Genomic DNA, 22,299 nt, shown 5'->3' with positions numbered 1-22,299 from the left:
AAGAGGAGTTGGAGTTCTGGGGGTATGGAGCAGGCTTAGGGACCTCATTTTTCTCTATGACATGTATGTTATGTCAGAAGAGTGAAAAAACTTTTTAATAGCAGACACTTTATGTGATCACTGTCATTCACTGAATAACAGCGATTATATGATTGGTGACTGGAAAAAACAGCCCAGATAGACAGCCATTTTAACATGTATCAGCAGTCATTAAGGGGATAAAAGTGATTTTGGATTTTTTTCTGGAAATTTGCATCTGTAACATTACATTGGATTCAAGAAAATACATGTTGCTGTATTAATGAAGGAGTTATTAATAGTGATGAGTGAGTACTTGTTGCTCGGGTGGTCTCCGAGTATTTGTGACTGCTTGGAGATTTAGTTTTTGTTAATAAAGAAATTTAACAAGTGCCATGATTTACTGTTGAATGTTAGTAGGGATTATTACCCAGCATCTGACGGTCATACACATCACACAGCTGTCCACAAACGCAAATGGCATAAATACTTTTACATTAGCTTAGCATATGTGGAAACTAAACGCTACCAGCGACATCACTGGCAGATGTTCTTGACCACCTTTTACATTAACCCAATAAGGAATGAGACATATAATACGAGCAGGCATTGAAACAATTTATTGAAAAAGGCACAGTCACACCCTCCACACAGAATACCAACATGGTCAGTGATTTAGACAAGGAAAAAAATAAAAGAAAATGAGGCTTTTGAGTATTTCTACAGGTCTATGTACAGGGCACACACCTGGTCTGGGTACATGCTACCTTACAAACATATGGAAGGGCATCATATATTTCTGCTTTCTTTGAATTACTTTAACCACTGACCGTGCCATGATTTTTTTGGTGGCAAAGGGTTATTAGGGATAAGCGAATAGCTTCGGATAACACCTTATCCGAATAGCTGCATCGGGAACCCGGATAAATGGAGCGCTGCTGATAATCAGCTGTTCGGTGCCGTAGCTGTGTGACAGTCACAGCACATGCATGTGTCGCCCAATAAACAGGCGCTCCATACTTGTGTCATGACTGTCACACAGCCGTGACACATACAGCTGATTATTGGGAGCGCTCCAGGTACCTGGGTTCCCGATGCAGCTATTAGGTAAGCGCCATAGCTATTCGGATAAGGAGTTATCCGAAGCGATTCGCTCATCCCTAGTTATTATCAAAGTAGATTTCTCCTCCCTATATTGGGATTAAAAATGCAGCACTGGTTTTGCAGACACCACTTCTTTCCACAGTATAGAATTCACAATATCCATTTACTAATAAGTGTTCTTTGAACATTAAATGTGATTTGGAGTTGTACAGAATGGTACCAGGATAATGCTGGATCTGCATAATTTACACTAAAGTCAGTGTTTGCTCCTTGAACAGAGACCTCAAAGACAGCAGACGTAGGGACATTGAGTATTCTGTTGATACTCTGCTTTGGATACAGTTTTCAGAAGTCAATATACATGTAGATTACCATAGGAGCTAGTGTGTGTATTGAGAATCAATGCATCCACACCAGCAATCCTTCAGAACCCAGTCTAGGGAACAAGAAGCCACAATGTAGTTCAGCAGGGTTAACCAAGCACCATTTTAGGATACTGGACGTCCCATTTAAGCTCCATTGACAGATATTGAACATTTATTTTAAACAAAAATGGGAGCCCTAAAAAAAGGTCAGGGTAGACAAGGAACTGGTATTTCAGATTACAGAGTCTTGTTTTCGGTGAGAAAAGCTACCGTCAGAATCGACGGCCATCCTCTATGTATGCCATTTCTTGGACCCCATAGATCTGTGATTCCCAGCACCCCAACAGTCAGCTGAGAATTTCTGACTCCGTGTACACGGATACAGCATCTGTTGGAATAGTACGCTCTGGAGGCTGTTGTTGGGTACTGTAGCTCGGATCACAATCACTTCAATGAGATTTGAGCTGCAGCACACAGGAATAGCAACGACTGTGTGCAGCGTGGTGTTCTGGCTCTGTGCACCAGCCAGGACCCGAAGTATCAATGACAAAAGACTGACTGGCACTTCCAAGCTAATGTGAACAGGTGCATACTATGGGCAGCCACCTACATATACAATAAACATAAAAAAGTACTAGAGTGCAACTTTTCTTGTTTATGGCCCCAAGTATCAACTTGTCTATGGGGGATTCGGGTGTTGGACCCTGACTGATCAAATATTGATGACCTATCCTGAGGAGAGGCCATTAATATCTTAATACCAGGCAACAACTTTGACAGGCCCAGTATTGCTGTAGCTATTTTCAAAAGATACTTATATTTATTTTTCTTTAGATGCAACTTTTATCCGACAGTGGGTATAAGCGACTATAATACATTAATTTTGCTCATAGAACAGTGTCACTGAAAAGTGAATGAGGGTTTGTATTCCCATAAAAAATAAAATAATCCTTCCTGTCAGCAATTAGAAAAATATCTTCCAAACAACAGTAAAAGTTAGAGCAATACTCAGTAAAAGATTAAGGACTATCCAAAAAGCTCCTTTCACCCAAAAATTAGAAAAGCACAGAAAAGCAATAGAACTGACAAAGAACACACAGAGGTGCAGCAGGAAGGCATCAGTCATGAAGTTTGTAAAATTATAGGATATACTTATCTTTAATAATCTAATTAAAAAAAGAAAAACAAAAGGATTGTGTGCCTGCCCCTTTAAGTGATGGCTCCAAGGTGCAAGAAGCTGGTGATGGTATTTTCTTCCCATAAATTAGAGTTCAATGCATTTCCAAAAAAGTACAGCACACAGGAACGGCCTCTCTATTGTGAGTAGATGATGGATATATGGCCGCCATCATTTTTATATTGGGTTACATTCTGCTGCCATGCGACAAGGGTGAGGTGGAACAAAGCCAATTACACAGCAGTAAATAAGGGGTCACACAACTGACCTGGAAACCTCCAGCAGGGAGCCTCACAGCCTCCAAACCATTGTGCTCCAGAGCTGCATTTAAAATAAGCACTATACTAATGTATCAACAAGGAAAGGTAAACTCTGTAGAAAAGATGGGGGTTGTGCTTTTAGTAGAAGTCAGCCAATTTACAATACTGTTCGCAGTACATTCCATATATGTACACATACATATACAGTGTCAAGAAATGCAATAACCCCCTTGGCTGCCAGTGTCCTGCTTTCATAAACCCGTGGACACAAGAAGCTGTTCCAGTGCATGATGGGATAAGGCTCTACAATGTAACTCCACCTGGCAGGGTTAGAGTTACAACTACGCTGCACCTTTATCCATCCAACGTCATCCATGGTTTTAATCTGATTTGTCACCGTCATCATCAGGTCGCGGATCTCCGTCATGCCCATTCTTGTCTTCCTTGGGGAGATGTCCTTGGGAGCCCAGTGCGGACAGGGAGAGAAGCCCACTGCTGGCACTAACAGGCAGAGAGGAAGCCTGTAGTCCCATAGGTAGTGGCGTAAGAGGGAGGGCGAGTGCCTGTAGCTGGGACAGCTGATGAACTTGAAGCTGCTGCTGTACGAAAGGAAAATATATTAAAAAACATGTCAGCCTGACAGTCATCACTGCCAGGAACAGCAACAACGGACATACCATAAGTTGTAAGCACTGCATGGGATTCAACTATAAAAAGGTTATACTAAGATGGACATTATTCCATATAGGAAGACAGATGGCCCACCTGTAAATCTTGAGGGTAAAGAGCCAGCCTGATAGATCTTTATGCTCCCCTGATAGAGAATGTGGGTCTGCTAGGTTTCCAAGAGCAATATAAAAACCTTGACCCTTTTTTACATTATGGAAGCCATATCAGATACTACGTGTCAACTTCCAATAAGATCTCGGTTCATAGCATGCACAGGAGACATGATACGAGTCTTCTATGTATAATTCTGTGTCTGGTAAGGGGCACAAAATCCCACACAAGGTACAGTTGGCAATGGCAAGCTGCTTTCAGCTCTGGGACACGCTCCTAAAATGGGTTGTCATTGTGAGTGTATGATCAGGTGAGAGCAGACTGCCATTAAACTGTGGACATTAACACCCTTGGAGCCTTGAGAACATGCCAAGAGAACATCAATTATTGTCTGGCAGTTTAATAGACACACAATCCCACAGGTCCAATAATGGAAGAAATATTTGCTTTTGAAAGACAAATAGGTTTAAAGAAAATTGCCATCCAACTGTAAATATGGCTACACTTCAGAGATCAAAAAACAGCCCCAAAAAGATTGATGGAGTATAGCCTAAACTGTGAATGTAACTAAATGGGGTTCTCTCACTCCAGATAACGATTGCCTATTCACAGCACATGTGTACAGTGGCATGCAAAAGTATTTACCCCCTTGGCATTTATTCATACTTTGCTACCTCACGACCTGTAATTTCACTTTTTTGAGGTTGTGCATCAGTTCATATAAAGGACATGCCTATAACTGAACATTTGGCTTTCTTATTGTGAAGCAAATAAAATAGGACAAAATACCTGAAAACTTCAGTATGCATAAATATTCACTCCCGTAAAGTCAGTATTTTGTAGAGCCTCCTGCAAGTCACTTTGGATAAGTCTCCAAGAGCTTTCTATTGGGATTTTTGCCCATTCCTCAAGGCAAAACTGCTCCAGCTCAAGTTAGATTGTTTCTTCTGGTGAACAGCAGGTCTGAATTCATTATCAGAACACACTCTATTCTTGTTATTTATCAGATATCGTGTGTAAACCATTTCTGCTAAATACAAAGAATAGCATATGTTCTCCTGATGAACCTACTTAGGGGAAACGACCGTATTCTTCGGACTATAAGACACTTTTTTCCTCCAAAAATGTGGAGGAAAATGGGGGTGCGTCTTATAGTCCGGATGGACCAGCTCTGGCTGTGGTGGGGAGGTGGGGGAGCGGTATCTGCAGAGCAGCGGGTCACAGAGGCAGGAGCTGGTGGCTGCGGCTAACTCCTGTGCCCGCTGCTAAAGAGAAATGAATATTCACTGCATTCCATGCCCACGGGCGTGCAAGGCAAATATTCAGGTCTCTTTAATAGCATCCGAATGATTGGCCCCCACCCCCATCCTGGTGTGTATGGCCCCATCAGAAAATATTTAAAAAAAACCCCAAAAAACACATTAGGGTATGTGCACACGCTGCGGATCGCAGCTGTGGATCCGCAGCAGCTTCCCATGAGTTTACAGTACAATGTAAACCTATGGGAAACAAAATCCGCAGTGCACATGCTGCGGAAAAAAACGCGCGGAAACGCAGCGGTTTATTTTCCGCAGCATGTCAATTCTTTGTGCGGATTCCGCTGCGGGTTTACACCTGCTCCAAACCACAAAAGAAACCGAGATAAATCCGCAGTAAAAACTGCAGCGGTTTTTCACTGCGGATTTCTCAAATCCGCTGCGGAAAATTCCGCAATGGAATCCGCAGCATGTGCACATACCCTTACACTTACCTTCCCAGCGCTCCCTCGCAGCATCTTGTCCCGATGCCAGCAGCTGCTTTATGCTTGTAAGCAGCGCATGGCATAGACGTCATGTGATGCTTGCAAGCCGAAGGGCAGCAGCCGGAATACTCAAAGCTCTGCACGCGCGGACTATGTGCACGCAGAGCAGTATTCATTGCTCTCTAGCAAGCACAGTGTCAGCGGTCACGAGTGCCGCTACTTTAAGAGAAAAGAAAATTCACCTTGCTCCACTCCCATGGGCAATTCATACCAGGGTAGGGATGAGGGAGGCCATGTGTATCAGGATGGGGGATATATATATATATATATATATATATACACATACACACACCAGGATAGGGGATATTAAGTACAGAATTGACCACTTTTTTTGCTTCAATTTTTTTTCCTAATTTCCTCCTCTAAAACGTAGGTGCGTCTTATGGTCCGGTGCGTCTTGAAAAATATAGTCTTGCCCACTCATCCATAAAGGCCACATCTATGGAGTGTGTTGCTTCTTGTGGTCGTATGGCCAGATACTGCAGTCCTGCAGCTCCTTCAGGGTTACCTTTGGTCTCTGTGCTGCCACTCTGATTAATGCCCTCCTTGCCCAGGCTGAGAGTTTTGGTGTGTGGCCCTCTCTTGACATAACTATTTACCCATTTTGTGATATTACAATTAAGGGGGGAATTAATAATTTTGCAAGCTGCTGTATGTTTGACCACTGGGTGAGCCCCAAGATCCACCCCCATTCCTCACATTTCCCCTCACTCCATGACTGAAGGAGGAGCCTTTAGGAACCAGCTTGTCACACTGTCTATGGGGCTGTATGAAACAGTTTAGCACTCTTTGCTGTCTCCATCAGTGGCACAAATGGAGAAGCACCATGATGAATACCAGAGCACCACTCTATTCAAAGTTCTGTAACCCCCATCGATAAGCCATTTATAACCTATTTTAAGGAAAAAGGATTAATGCTAATTTGTTGGGTGGAATGATCTTTTGTGCTGTACAAAACATATTTCCCGGCATCACATCATGTGTAAACATGACCTATGCTACCGAGAGCAATGGCAGCTTATACAGACTGAACGTTTTCTCTATTACAGATTGTGCAGTGGGGGCCTGTGTATATAGGCTATTAAATAACCTCCAATCAACGGTTGCTTAGGGCTCAGGATCGGCTAGGCTAGTGTAAGCAGACCTTAAGAAAAAAAGTAATCACTCATTCTAGCAATCTTAGCAGATTTTTCACGTACACGAATGATGGAGTTCAACTCTGGCGCTGTCACTTGCTTTGCCCGCTCAATAGCTCCAAGGACTTGTTGCTGGTGCTACAAAAAGAAAATCAAGATTAGTAAGTAACCATTGTAAAATGGAAGTGATAAAAAGTCTTATTCCTAGCCTGTCTGCAAGTTCCAGGAATTCCTTTATTTCCCCCACAAGGAAAAATATGGTGAGTAGAATGGCGCATGAAAAGAAACTTATTTCAGGCTGTGTCCTGTCCTGCTGTAGACTAAGTACATATAAGAGGGTGACCACTTCTTGATTGTGAGAAGAGACCAGGGCAAGTGTCCAACTTATGGATTCTCACTTTATTGTAGCAGACCCGTTTAAAGAACTTTGTTAATCGTTGCACACCAGAAGGAGATATGGGGGTGAGGGATATGGGGGAGTGACGGAGAGGAGGTTACAAGTGCCTCATGCTGTTCTTTCAATACACATTTCATTATTGAACATTTGACTTAGAAACATTAGGCTACTTTTACATTGCCTTTTTTTTTTTTTTTTTGCGGCCCGTTATTGCGTGCCGTATCGATGCGAAAAAAGCAGTCTGTAGCAATAACAGACCGCAAAAAAAAAAAAAAAACTTGCGGATCGCCTTTTTTCAGTTCTACAATACTATGGAAGAAGTATTGGGAAAAAAAAAGGCGTTCTGCACAACCGGAAGTGACTTTCAATGGAGGCCGTGAAAAAGATAGAGCTGGCTCGATCTTTTTTCACGGCCGCAAATACAGCCCTCACGGCCATACGGCACACCGTGGAATTTTTGCTGGGAAGTTTTGCGGCCCCATAGATATCTATTGGGGCTGCAAAAACGGCCAGGAAAAACACAGTATATTTAAAAGAAGCCATAGTAGAGCAAAGTACCTAGATATATAAGGAGTCTATGACTGCATTAAAGGGAACCTGTTCCTTGATTCATGTGGGAGAAGCTCTGAACTAGTTGCTCTACCAATGGGCTAAAGCTGGATCTTCAAATTACATTTTCACTAAAACGACAGCAAGTATCAGAAAAAAATATAAATAAATAAAGATATGAACCTATTTATGGATGCAATCATGCAGCCTCATGAAGCCTGTGATTTGGGCAGGATGAATCAAGCAACAGGTTCCCTTTGCACAATAATGTCTGAACACAACATTTTAAAGTCTTGTACCCATAGTCTGGAAGCGGTTACACACTTTGTATCAGCACTGTCCGAAACATACCTCCTGAGAGAGATAAGGCAACACCTGCGCGCAGATCCCATTCAACCTCTTAACGATTTCAGCCTGGTAGACAGGAGACACCACAGATTAATTTATAAAGAATGATCATTTTCACAGAGAACTTGTTACTGGGAACACAAATCTGGCCAGCCCTGCATCACTAGTCACAAATATGTTGATGTGCTTCTTTTTAATAATTTGCCCATGCTCAATAAATACCTAGCTGTAGGTTCGAAGCCTATAGTATACACGTTCATTATGAAGACCAAGCAGAGAGCTGCTGGTGGGCCAAGATTACTAGAAGTACGGAGTTTAGCAGACCTTCTCTATGTAATTCAGCCTCAGACTGCATTGAATCTAAGAATTCAGAAGACAGAAGGGAGGATTTTTTGCCAAATCCTAGGTTGAATGAAGTAGTCTGCATGTCATTATTTTAATATAATGCTATATATGGAGCAAAAGGTCTTAAGACCACAGCTTATTGTAGATCTAGTGACAGAGCAATGGTGTTGGTACAGGCATGTTCTAAAGGTACCGTCACACTAAACGATATCGCTAGCGATCCGTGACGTTGCAGCGTCCTCGCTAGCGATATCGTTTAGTTTGACACACAGCAGCGATCAGGATCCTGCTGTGATGTCGCTGGTCGCTGAATAAAGTCCAGAACTTTATTTGGTCGTCCGATCGCTGTGTATCGTTGTGTTTGACACCAAAAGCAACGATACCAGCGATGTTTTACACTGGTAACCAGGGTAAACATCGGGTTACCAAGCGCAGGGCCGCGCTTAGTAACCCGATGTTTACCCTGGTTACCAGCGTAAAAGTAAAAAAAACAAACGGTACATACTCACCCAGCGTCATACCTCCCCCAGCGTCTGCTTCCTGACACTGACTGAGCGCCGGCCCTAAAAAGTGAAAGTGAAAGCACAGCGGTGACGTCACCGCTCTGCTGTTAGGGCCGGAGCTCAGGCAGTGTCAGGAAGCAGAAGCTTGGGGACGTGCAGGTGAGCATGTACTGTTTGTTTTTTTTACTTTTACGCTGGTAACCAGGGTAAACATCGGGTTACTAAGCGCGGCCCTGCGCTTAGCAACCCGATGTTTACCCTGGTTACCCGGGGACCTCGGCATAGTTGGTCGCTGGAGAGCGGTCTGTGTGACAGCTCTCCAGCGATCAAACAGCGACGCTGCAGCGATCGGCATCGTTGTCGCTATCGCTGCAGCGTCGCTTAATGTGACGGTACCTTAAGGAAGCATACAGTAAGAAATCAGAAGTGTTGATTCTATCCAATTAGTGGGAAAGCTGGTAGCTACTACCGTCTGTGTGACAACATTCAGCCTTCAGGAATAGTTCTATTAGGAGTAGACATTGTGTTACTAAATGTAGGCTGCTAGTGCCAAGGGGGTTTCTCCCAAAGGTGGGAAACATACAGGTACGTTAATGCTGCTCATAACACTGGACTCAAAGCTTGTAGTATGGAAAAACAAAAAGAGCCTTCATCTAGAAGAAAATCCAACGCTAGCACCAACTATTGGGAGGTAGCTACTTTTAAAGTAAAACATTCATCCCTTTACAAGCCTTGCAACATGACAGTGTATAAATCAATTCAGGGAGTCTCATCCAGAAGAAAGGTTGTCAAAGAAAATCTCGTTTAGAATTAACAGGCCTTCCAAAATGACTAAAGGTACCGTCACACTAAGCGACGCTGCAGCGATACAGACAACAATGCCGATCACTGCAGCGTCGCTGTTTGGTCGCTGGAGAGCTGTCACACAGACCGCTCTCCAGCAACCAACGATGCCGAGGTCCCTGGGTAACCAGGGTAAACATCGGGTTGCTAAGCGCAAAGCCGCGCTTAGTAGCCCGATGTTTACCCTGGTTACCAGTGTAAAATGTAAAAAAACCAAACAGTACATACTTACCTTCGCGTCCGCTTCCTGCACTGACTGAGTGCCGGCCCTAACAGCAGAGCGGTGACGTCACCGCTGTGCTGTGCTTTCACTTTACGGCCGGCGCTCAGTCAGTGCAGGAAGCGGACGTCGGGGGACGCGAAGGTGAGTATGTACTGTTTGTTTTTTTACATTTTACACTGGTAACCAGGGTAAACATCGGGCTACTAAGCGCGGCCCTGCGCTTAGTAACCCGATATTTATCCTGGTTACCATTGTAAAACATCACTGGTATCGTTGCTTTTGCTGTCAAACAACGATACACGGCGATCTGACGACCAAATAAAGTTCTGAACTTTAATCAACGACCAGCGATATCACAGCAGGATCCTGATCGCTGCTGCCTGTCAAACACGATATCGCTATCCAGGACGCTGCAACGTCACGGATTGCTAGCGATATCGTTTAGTGTGACGGTACCTTAAGGGTTTAAGAGTCAGAGATATCACATGACTTTTAGAGTAGTCATCTCCAACATGTGGCTTTCATTCTTCTGGAGGACATCATTTGAATACCTTATTTTCCCAAGCTTCAGCAAGAAATATGTATATATTTATTTGTAAAGCAAGTCTAAAGTCTCCAGGACAAACCTGTACATATCAGCACCCCTCATTTTTCAGATGCTACATTTCTATGGTCCAGATCCACCAGAGAAAACAGCCGACATACATTTTTGCAGCAGTGGTGGTTCAAGACACATTCACTCTGGCTACAGCGACAAACAGGCTGGCATCACTCGGGCATTGGACTTTCTGAATAACAGTGTTCTTGATTATCAGCTTCCTCCTATGCTCAGGCGTGGCTTATAAGTCAGATCAGAGACTTCCCATCTCTTTGTAGAACCTGTCAGTATTGCTAGAGCGCCTCCTGATGTTATAGGAGGTTTATTAAAAAAGGCAGATCTTCAGGACTAGAATTAAAAGTGGTGCAAAAGATTTTATTAAAATGTACATAACGATTAATAAACCATGTCGCAAAAAGAGAATGGAGTCTTCCAATTTTGAGAAACGTTGGACAAAAAAAAAAAAAAAAAAAACGCAACAACTTCCAAGGTTGAGTTGGAAAAAGAGAAACTGATAAGAATCCTTTCTGTGAATTCTACATAGACCTCAAGACAAGCACTCACCTGTTTGTGCATTTCAATGTTTAGTCCATAAGACATTTCGTAATACTGGGAAGAGAAATCAAATTAACAGGTAGAAATACATTCAGGAACATAAAGAAACAGTGTCATTGATACAACCGATGTGAAAGGACCCCAACATTAAACCACTCAATAATACTCTAGCAGTAACTTTGCTACAGACTACATGAAGTCCCATATGTGATCAGTGGTCTTACGGTTTCTACGTGGTATATAATAAGAGGTTTTATTCAGCAGGTAACGTGGTTTATAATGAAATGGACATTGGTCTAATAGTACAGCAGTCACCAATGGACTTCTAAAAATACCTTAGAGGGTCACTTGGGGAAGCTTTCTGCACTTCTGTAATGTGTACCAGCAGTGATTTGACCACAGATCCTGATCGCACAGCCAAGTTTGCCACCCTTGAACAGGTGCATTTTAAGTGGTCGTCTGAGCCTTTCCACATTTACATGATCACAGCCAACTATTTGTGACAAATGGCAAGCACCTAATGCTGCTCTTCGTTTCATACACCGAGAAACCAATTTAAAGTGACCACCCAAAATTGCTTTCTAAAAAGTGGTTCTTCAAGGACAATTCTAGCTTTGCCAGAGAATATAAATGTGCTGCCAGATTAGTCACATGACTTAAAGACTGTACACCATGGTTGCTTCCTTAAATAGGAAAATAAGGTTTTAAACAGTTAAAAAACAAAACAAAAAACAAATAAAACAGAGTCTGGTAAGCTGCCCCCTCCCTAAAGTCTGACCTCTTTGTCTTACAAGTCCCTGAAAGATTTTTAGGCAGATTTACACTGTGCCCTGGCCCTCTCCCCTCCCCATCCTGTAACAAGCAGCTGTCTGGAAAAGTGAATGAATGGCATAACCCCACAAGAGAGGGATAAGCCAGAGACCTGCTGAGAGGGGAAGAGCAGGGGGGTCAGAAGGGAGGTGGATTTATTTTTTGGCAGCCAGCTCTAAACTACTCAAACTCTGGTTTCTCAGGCATCCAAGTCTTTCCTAGCCAATGTAACCCCTTCCTACCCAGCTTAGAACCGAACATAAACACAGGCAGCTACAGCCCAGTATAATCAGAAATTAAACAATGCCTCCTCGCACAAGCTCTGTTTGTTTACACTGACAGGCATTAAGGTCCCTTGAGGTGGATTTTAGGAGGCAAGGATCATTACCCCATATAAAAACAGGAAGGTTTCTGTAATTGCCCTCAGGGGTTAATGCCAAGCAGGAGCACTGCTGGCTGCTTAAACATCTGCAGCTACATCTTGGCAGACATAATTAAAGACCTAATTGCCCTGAACAGAGAGTAAAGAGCTTCTCCGAGGGAATAAAATAAGGGAGGCCTCCTAAATTGGTCACAAAAACTTGGCATTAGCAAGGACCCTTGAATGAGAAACCGGCCTCTCGAGTGGGAAGAAAATTATGCAAATTGTATCCAATACATGTGTAATACACAGAGGCTACACTCTGCCGGAAACCAGGAGCCCCCCAAAGCTTGAACCAGGAGGTAGTATTGTATCTTAATTACTGTAAACATGTGTCCATGCAACCTAAATCTCCCGCCAGAAAACCCCCCTTTCCGAAACAAGCTATTCCGCCAGTTAACGGGACAGCTCGCAGCACCTACACAACCCAAACCTGCGGATAAAACAGTTACATGTGACCAGTTAGTCTGTGAGGCTGCTGTAATGCAAGGATTTATTGGCTGCTTCTATAATAGAGGGCTATGCCACACAAGAGGAACCCTCTGACATCTGACTCTGGTTGTCCCGAGTAGACCAGCTTCACCACTGACTGGAAAAATTTAGATTAGCCATGAGTTGCCAATCTTTGTTTTGCAAAAATCACAGCAAATTCAAGTTTAGTGTATAAATGCTTCAGATTTCACTATGAGGGTATGTGCACACGTTCAGGTTTTTCCGCGAAAAAAACGCATCGCGGTAAAAAAAGGAGCATGTTCATTAATTTTGCGTTTTTTTCGCGTTTATCCCGCTATTCTATGCATTGGGAAAAAAAGCACAAAAAAAACGCATGCGGATTTCTGGCAGAAATGTCCGGTTTTTGTCAGGAAAATTTCTGCCAGAAATCCTGACGTGTGCACATAGCCTCAATGTGCTGTGAGGGGGGTGGTGTATTATGAATTCCCCCCAAAAATAGTAGACATTGGCCCCCTGATTCATCAAAACAATTTTGCCCAATTCCTGTTGTAAATTGCTATGAAAACTTGCAACATTTTGGCACAGTTGTGAATGGCACCAAAATCTTGCATCTTTCGGCGTTTTCACAACAGTTTGTACCAGTGCCGCCAAAATTGGCGAAGCGGCAAGGCGTGACGTCACAGCTCGTCCAATTCACGGCGAGCTGCAGCATTCCATATGCCAGAAATAAAGTACTGGAGTAATATTTCAGGCAATGCTCCTGGTTCATGCACCTGTTCATGTCTCAAGTGTGACTCCAACACACCTCCCTCATCAAGGCCGGCGAGAGGAATAAAAAGAAAAAGATAGCCGGTATTGATAAATCAGAATGATTATGTGTGGATGACATTTGGAAGATCTGATCTATAGCCAGATCCTGTATCACCCTGTGGATTGTCTGCTGGCGAATTCGCATTCACCCTCAAGATTATTACTAAACACAGACGAGATGGAAGGCAGACAACTACATGTATCTCAGATGGTTTCCAGTTGTGACTTAATTGTCCAATGGGCCCATAACAAGAAGGCCAAAAGGAGAAATGTAACAATGTTCAAAACTTAGTTTTGGGAAAACACATTGGGGTTCAATTTGAACCTATCAAATTTCATCTGAAAAAGCCAAGACTCTTTGGCTGAGGGACACATTTGAAGGCTTTCTAGGTGTATACCTCCGGCAGAAGGCTGGAATTCATGTCTATACATTGGGATACATTGACCATTGTGCTTCTCTGTACAGAAAAGTGTAGACTACTGCTTTAAATATTACAACAGCTGTGGTCTACCTTCACTCTTATTAGATGGGTTCTACAGAGCCCCACTTTTGGAACTGCTGAGGGTCCTAGCAGTCAGACCCCTCGATCATATTGACGGGAAATTAATTTCTTAAAGAATAAAATGATGCTTATCCCAGCCGACCACCTGTTTCATACAAAGATACACACCCACATTGTGAAGTGTTCTTTGTAAAGCAGGAAGATCTTCAGCTCTGCCTCCACCCCAACCACTTTTGCTTGACAAAATAACCCAGAGTCGTGACCACATGTTGCTGTAAGCAGTATAATTTAGGCTACACATGTATATGACCTATAAACTTTCTAGTCTTGCCCCTGCCATTGGATTAGAGATCTAGTAGAAGAATTAACTAGGTATTTCATCCTTCCAGCAGACAGGTCACCCTATAAAAGAGTTGCTGATGTGTCCTATATAAGGTGGTTGAATGGTACAGTATGAAAGTCACAGCTGCATTTCTAGTCCTTTCCAATGCATTATATTCTTAGTTTGGGAGGCATGCGGGAACACACAATTTAAAAATGTCCTATACTCTGACTACTTACCATGACGTAGTGCCTCTGCATCTCAGATTTCTCACTGGCCAACTTGTCACATTCCAGTTTAAGGCTGAAATACAGAAAGGATCTGTTAGGAGAGGATCAGCAGGCTGATATGTCCCATTGGTGTTGTGAGTGCTGCATGCTGACATTTATCTAGAATGTCACACCAGCCTAACCTATGATTTAAATAAATTGTTGCTGGCCCTTCAAGAAGGCATTATATAGCAATTTAAAGGGGGGTAGGCACACAGTAATAGGCACAGGCTGCCCAGCCACAAGACACCAACTAGTCTTGTTTCTGCTAGCACAATCCAACAATACCAACCTTTGAGGACGGGAACAACTAAGTTTAAGGCATGTTTCACGCAAGCATGCAATATATGCATTTTTTTTTGCAGCCATATTACGGCTGAGGTTCTCTACACTTGTGGAAGACTGCCTTAAAGGAAATAGGGGATATGCCACCCGATTCGTGCTGCCCAAACCATGATCAGCCTTGTTGCACAATTGCAGCCAGGAACATTTTACTCAAACTCTAGCGATTCAGAGAAAATATACCTTAAAGATTTGGCCACGAGCATAACTGGAGCTATGCTAGGTCAGCTCAGCTCTCAGCCGGCTCTTCCCAGCTCCACTGCAGGAGAATAACTGGCCTCCCACTATACAAGAGATCTGTCTCCTCTAGCAGCGCTGGGAAAAGCCACAGTAAGATCTACGGATCTTTAAAGTAGACTTTTTATGAAATGCCGTAGTAATTCAGAGGAAAATATACCTGGTTGACATTGTGTAGCCGGGTTCTGATCCATGCTGCCCGCGGTTTGAATCGGATGACAAATACCCTTTTTGTTGCCTAGACTGATACGGTGCAACAAGCACCAAGCTGTGTTCACTATTGCAACACTTAGGCTATGTGCACACGTGAAGGATTTTTAGCGTTTTTTCAGCCATTTCCCACCAAAAAAAAGCTTACATAAGCATCCCATCATTTTTAATGCATTCAACATTTTTTGTGCACATGCTGCATTTTTTTCCGCATCGGAAACTAATTCTGGAAAAAAACGCAGCATGTTCATTCTTTGTTAGGAATCACAGGGATTCTGCACACATAGGAAAGCATTGATCTTCTTACTTCCTGCACGGGGCTGTGCCCTCCATGCGAGAAGTAAGCGGATCATGTGCGGTTGGGTACCCAGGCAGGAGGAGAGGAGACTCCTCCAGGCACTAGGAACCATATAACTGTAAAAAGAAAAAAGAATTAAAATAAAATCGTGATATTCTCACCTTCCGGCGTCCCCCGCAGCCTTCCCACTCCTCGCGATGCCCCCGTTCCCAGTGATGCCTTGCTAAAATGACCTGCGATGACGTAGCGGTCTAGCGTGATGCTACGTCATCTGGGGTCATTGCCGCGAGGCATTACTGGGAACGGGAACTGCTGGGAGCATCGCGAGGAGCAGGAAGGCTGCGGGGGCCGTCAGAAGGTGAGATTACTACAATTTTTTTTTTTTTTTTTTTTTTAACCCCTTCACCCCCGGAGCTTTTTCCGTTTTTCCATTTTCGTTTTTCGCTACCCTCCTTCCCAGAGCCATAACTTTTTTATTTTTCCGTCAATTTGGCCATGTGAGGGCTTATTTTTTGCGGGACGAGTTGTACTTTTGAACGACATCATTGGTTTTAGCATGTCGTGTACTAGAAAACGGGAAAAAAATTCCAAGTGCAGTGAAATTGCAAAAAAAGTGCAATCCCACACTTGTTTTTTGCTTGCCTATTTTGCTAGGTTCACTAAATGCTAAAACTGACCTGCCATTATGATTCTCCAGGTCACTACGAGTTTATAGACACCTAACATGACTAGGTTATTTTTCACCTAAGTGGTGAAAAAAAATTCCAAACTTTGCAAAAAACAAAACAAAACAAAATTGCGCCATTTTCCGATACTCGTAGCGTCTCCATTTTTCGTGATCTGGGGTCAGGTGAGGGCTTATTTTTTGCATGCCGAGCTGGCGTTTTTAATGATAGCATTTTGGTGTAGATACGTTCTTTTGATCGCCCGTTATTGCATTTTAATGCAATGTCGTGGCGACCAAAAAAAACGTAAATCTGGCGTTTCGAATTTTTTTCTCATTACGCCATTTAGCGATCAGGTTAATGCTTTTTTTTTATTGATAGATCGGGCGATTCTGAACGCGGCGATACCAAATATGTGTAGGTTGGGTTTTTTTTTTATTGATTTATTTTGATTGGGGCGAAAGGGGGGTGATTTAAACTTTTATATTTTTTTTATTTTTTTCACATTTTTAAAAACTTTTTTTTTTTACTTTTGCCATGCTTCTATAGCCTCCATGGGAGGCTAGAAGCAGGCACAACCCGATCGGCTCTGCTATGCAGCAGTGATCATAAGATCGCTGCTACACAGCAGATTTGCAGGTGTGCTGTGAGCGCCGACCACAGGGGGGCGCTCACAGCCACCGGCAATCAGTAACCATAGAGGTCTCAAGGACCTCTATGGTTACCTTCCTGACACATCGCCGACCCCCGATCATGTGACGGGGGTCGGCGATGCGCTCATATCCGGCCGCACGGCCGGATGCGGTAGTTAAATGCCGCTGTCTGAGTTTGACAGCGGCATTTAACTAGTTAATAGCGGCGGGTGATCGCGATTTCACCCGCCGCTATTGCGCGCACATGTCAGCTGTAAAAAACAGCTGACATGTCGCGACTTTGATGTGCGCTCACCGCCGGAGCGCACATCAAAGCGGGGGTCCCGACATGTGACGTACTATACCGTCACATGTCGGGAAGGGGTTAAACATTCTATGCATAGGCAGCATCAATAGTAAAAAGTTGGTCACACTTGTCAAACACTATGTTTGACAAGTGTGACCAACCTGTCAATCAGTTTTCCAAGCGATGCTACAGATCACTTGGAGAACGCTAGCATTCTGCAAGCTAATTATGCTTGTAAAACGCTAGTGTTTAGCGGGAATATGCATGCCAATAATGCATGCGTTACACCCACGGCAGGGAGTTGCAGAATTTCCGCGGCAATTCTGCAACGTGTGCACATAGCCTAAAGCTTCATTCACTGACAGCAAAGAGGTGCCATGAAAATGGTAAGGAATCCAAACAAAGTGCATATTAGTAAATAGACAATTCGAAAATAAAGAACGGACCTATTCTTCAGCTCATCACTGAAACATACTGGAATCTCTTTTAAAGTCCGGAATATTTGACGTCCCTGATATCTAAACATTCAGTCACAGCTCGGTGTAAGATCAATAGAGAAGTAGCGGAGGTAAGCTGCAGTCACCGTTGCGTAGCATAGTTCCTTACAGTAGCAGAGCCTTGGCTGCGGGCCAGGATTTAGGTGAACAGACAACTGTCTGTGGGAAGAGCGCTGGAGGAAGGTGCAAGCTGGCTGCCAAGCAGGATAGTGGGGACTGGTGAGCGTGCAGGCAGAATGCAGGCCGCCGCACATTATGGGGAGAGGGCTAGGAAAGAGTCACACACACTAGAAGGCCTCGTCCTACCTGTGATACTGCGCCTGCAGCAACTGGAACTCATCTTTAATGCGATCACAGGAATCGGACGTTGTGAACTTCAGCTGCTGGGGCAGGTGAGATGAGCCCTGGGAAGGAGATGGAATAATGATTTATATAGGACAGCATTACTACCTCTGAGCACCATGCGGCGGCACAATTAAAGGTCCAGGTACATGACGAGATCACGGTCCCCTACAGAACGATGACCTGCACACGGCGGACTGATGGCAGACTGTGTACAGACATTCTGGAGTGTCATAGTACCTTACCCAATCCACAAACCCAATAGACACTGAAATGTCCTGTGCAATCTCTAACATCGCAATGTATGCAGCAGTTTTCACCTCTTTGCAAAGCGTGCAAGAGTTAATTCCAAACCACCATCCACTTACTCATGGACTTTACCTTTTTTTTCTGCACAATTTCCAGTTGTATGAAAGAATAGGTGCAAAAATTGTTTTGTTTTTTTTCTTAAAGTGAATACTCTGCAAGATCCTCCTAAAAATGGGAAATCATCTTGCCTATCCATACGATCAGTTTTCAGGGGTTTTTTTTTTCCTTGAAATGGTTTTAGAAAACACTCCTGATGGAGAAGGAAGGGGGCAGAAATAGAAAAAAAAAAACCTCTGTATGCACCGACTGATCAGTTGGAAATGGAATCAAATTTCACCGTTAATTCATAGCCTTAAAAGGAATTGCATAAATAAGTTTTCGCATTTTTTTTTTTTTTTAGAGAAAGTCATTTATGAATAATTGCACTATAGGCTTAGCATCAGTCTTTGGGGGGGAATATGTCTGGCAGTATTCTCTGCATGCATCTCGAGAGGACAAACCCGCCTTGTGTGCTGCTACCCTTAGGCTACGTTCACATTTGCGTTGTGCGCCGCAGCGTCGGCGCCGCAGCGCACAACGCAAACAAAAACGCTGCAAAACGCATGCACAACGCTGCGTTTTGCGCCGCATGCGTCCTTTTTTTCATTGATTTCGGACGCAGCAAAAATGCAACTTGCTGCGTCCTCTGCGCCCCGACGCGGGCGCCGCAGGGACGCATGCGGCGCCAAACGCAAGTGCACCGCATGTACATGCGCCCCCATGTTAAATATAGGGGCGCATGATGCATGCGGCGCTGCTGCGGCGCCCGACGCTGCGGCGAGGACCGCAAATGTGAACGTAGACTTAAAGGGGCAAGATAGATGTTCCCGCTAGTAGAGAGCAATTGGCCTGTGAGCAAGATACATGCAATTACTGTCCTGTCCAGTGCAAGAATAAGGGGAATAAATCCGACAATTCAACAGGAATGACAATAATGGGTTATAGATGGGGGACAGACACCGTTACACTAATGCTTTGGTTTTTATAAGGAATATATTCTGCCTAGGGGGTACGTACATAAATCATTGGGACACATTTCATTTGCATCCCCATACACCGGATATTACAGCAATACCTGATCATTATAGGACCCTGGGCAGAACGGAGGCCTCATACACCAGGCAAAGCCTGCCCAGCAACAATCAGAGTGAGGACGTGGACATCTCCCAGAATAAAAACGTTTAACGCCTCTCAATAATATCCCAGAACGAAGGGGAGTATTACCGCAAGGAAATCAGAAAATAACGCGCCCTTATGGCAGCGGACTAGAGTATCATGTCAGTACACGACGAGCGGCCATATAATGGGGGCTGACTATAGAAATCCTACAATGAGGAGGCGGCTGGTCGTGCAAGAACATCAGCCATGGCCAGAACATGGAAGAACTCGCAAGCATGGCAGACATAAGCATGGCAGACATAGGCATGGCAGACATAGGCATGGCAGACATAGGCATGGCAGACATAAGCATGGCAGACATAGGCATGGCAGACATAGGCATGGCAGACATAGGCTCTGCACCTTCAGACTAACATGGTGGGGATGGTGTGCATTATATACACATACATACACACATATTATACACATACATATTACACACATATACACGGGCCTGTCCTCACCGAGTGGCGGCTGCTGCTTTGAGGAAACATCATGTCCCACTCTGGCCCCGGTCGGTGTTGATCTCGCTCCCAGGGTCAGTGCCGCCAGCAGCAGCCTCTCCTGCTGGTCTGCCAAGGATCAATGCCCTCAGCCCTGGCCTTGAGAGGCTTAGTTACGCTTTGTCTCGCACTCGTTTCCCCGTCCACCGGTCGGTTTCCTAGCCCCGATGCTTTGCCCCGCGCTTTCACCCGGTTCGCCCCCTCCCCTCAGGCCCCGGCCTGTCCCAGCTCTGCGCCTCGATCCCAGCTCTCAATCTAATCAGGATCCTTTTGTTTAATGGCGACGGCGTATGCGGCTACATGGTTCTTTGGCGCCCTCTGCAGGCCAGCAGCGGAAATGTCATGCTTGCGCCTCCTGCCTCCCACGAATGTCTGAGGCAATATGGTGACCCTTGTGCACGTGGGCTGTCCTGTCACGGCCCCACAGCGGCTTGCCTGCCAACACTGACCCGCTCTCAAGCACTCCGGCTTCTCGGCCATTTGGGGGCGCTACTTATAGGCACTGCGCCTGACAATTATTGTTAGTTAGCCTATGTGGTTAGTGTTACTGGATAGAAGATGGGCAAGTGGATTTGTAACTAATCAAATTCAAAGCTAATTTCACAAAATTTTCATGATTCAACCCAGCAAAATGGCCGCCACAAAGGGGTTTTAAAACTGAACGTTTATATAGTCACTTGTCTTAGGCCTGCCCCTCACCTGTCTAAAACCCCTTAGTGACAGAGCCAATTTGCAGCTTAATGACCGGGCCAATTTTTACAATTCTGACCACTGTCACATTATGAGGTTATAGCTCTGGAACGCTTCAACGCAGGGCCGGACTGGCCATCTGGTAAATCTGGCAAATGCCAGAAGGGCCTGTCTGGTCATGGACTGCCTTGTCTGCTACATTGTTAACAGAATCGGTGTTCTCAAGACACCCCCGTACTGTTGTGACGGAGAACAAAGCTGCTGACTCCGTCACTTACCCCAGCAGGCCACAGGTATCATTAGAAATATTGGTCTTGTAGAAAATCTTCCATTCCTCCATCCAGGGTAATATTAGTAACTAGGTGGTAGCCTGATTCTAACGCATCGGGTATTCTAGAGTATGTATGTAGTTTATTTATGAAGATTTTAGAATAATACATTGAATACACAGGATTCGGCCAGCCGCGACCAATTAGCGAAGCGTGGTTCAAATCCCGCGCCAATTCGCGACCGGACTGCGCCAGTCACTGATTGTTCGCGGCCGGCCATGTAGTATATAACAGCCCACGTAGTAAAAAGCACAGCCACGTAGTATATTGCACAGCCACGTAGTATATTGCACAGCCACGGAGTATATTGCACAGCCACGGAGTATATAGCACAGCCCACGGAGTGTATAACAGCCCACATAGCATATAACACAGCCACGTAGTTTATAACAGCCCACGTAGCATATAACACAGCTCACAAAGTATATAACAGCCCACGCACGCAGTATATAACACAGCCCATGTAGTGTATAACACAGCCCACGTAGTATATTGCACAGCCCACGTAGTGTATAACACAGCCCATGTAGTATATTGCACAGCCCACGTAGTATATAGCAGCCCACGTATTATATTACACAGCCCACGTAGTACATTGCACAGCCCACATAGTATATTGTACAGCCCACGCAGTATATAGCAATGTGGGGACCATATCCCTGTTAAAAAAAAGAATTAAAATACAAAATAGTTATTTACTCACCTTCCGTTGGCCCCCGGATCCAAGCGAAGCGGTTACCGACGCTCCTCGGGCGCTCCGGACCCAAGAGTGCATTGCGGTCTCGCGAGATGATGATGTATCGGTCTCGCGAGACCGCAATGCATGGAGCGATCACCGGAGCATCGCGAGGAGCGGGAAAGGCCGGTTCTGGATCCGAGGGGCCGACGGACGGTGAGTATATAACGATTTTTTTTTTTTTTTTATTATTATTTTTAACATTAAATCTTTTAACTATTGCCGCATAGGCAGCATCAATAGTTAAAAGTTGGTCACACAGGGTTAATAGCAGCGGTAACGGAGTGCGTTACCCGCGGCATAACGCGGTCCATTACCTCTGCAATTAACCCTGTGTGAGGCAGACTGGAGAGGAGTACGGAGCGGGCACTGACTGCGGGCAGGTATGAGCAGCCATTTTGCCGCCGGACTGTGC

At 44.5% G+C, this 22,299-nt stretch overlaps 1 protein-coding gene across 2 annotated transcripts; it reads right to left on the bottom strand.

Annotated features, from left to right (window-relative positions):
• Positions 1 to 621: 621 nt before the first annotated feature.
• On the bottom strand, positions 622 to 20,595 carry TLE5 (TLE family member 5, transcriptional modulator). Of its 2 annotated transcripts, none has more exons than XM_077270799.1 (7): positions 20,091 to 20,595; positions 18,085 to 18,182; positions 14,561 to 14,624; positions 11,012 to 11,056; positions 7,939 to 8,001; positions 6,705 to 6,779; positions 622 to 3,523 (listed from the first exon to the last, which is right to left on the bottom strand). In XM_077270799.1, the coding sequence occupies exons 1-7, from the start codon at positions 20,121 to 20,123 to the stop codon at positions 3,305 to 3,307; spliced, it is 597 nt and encodes a 198-aa protein (XP_077126914.1). In that variant the 5' UTR covers positions 20,124 to 20,595; the 3' UTR covers positions 622 to 3,304. The 2 variants fall into 2 exon arrangements, with proteins under 2 accessions (XP_077126914.1, XP_077126922.1); XM_077270807.1 differs by having other exon boundaries at positions 622 to 3,520.
• Positions 20,596 to 22,299: the final 1,704 nt, after the last annotated feature.

Source organism: Ranitomeya variabilis, chromosome 1 (genome assembly GCF_051348905.1).
Source record: "Ranitomeya variabilis isolate aRanVar5 chromosome 1, aRanVar5.hap1, whole genome shotgun sequence".
NCBI lineage: Eukaryota > Metazoa > Chordata > Amphibia > Anura > Dendrobatidae > Ranitomeya > Ranitomeya variabilis.
Note: the sequence above shows the minus strand (reverse complement) of the source record. Positions and strands in the feature narration are given on the sequence as shown.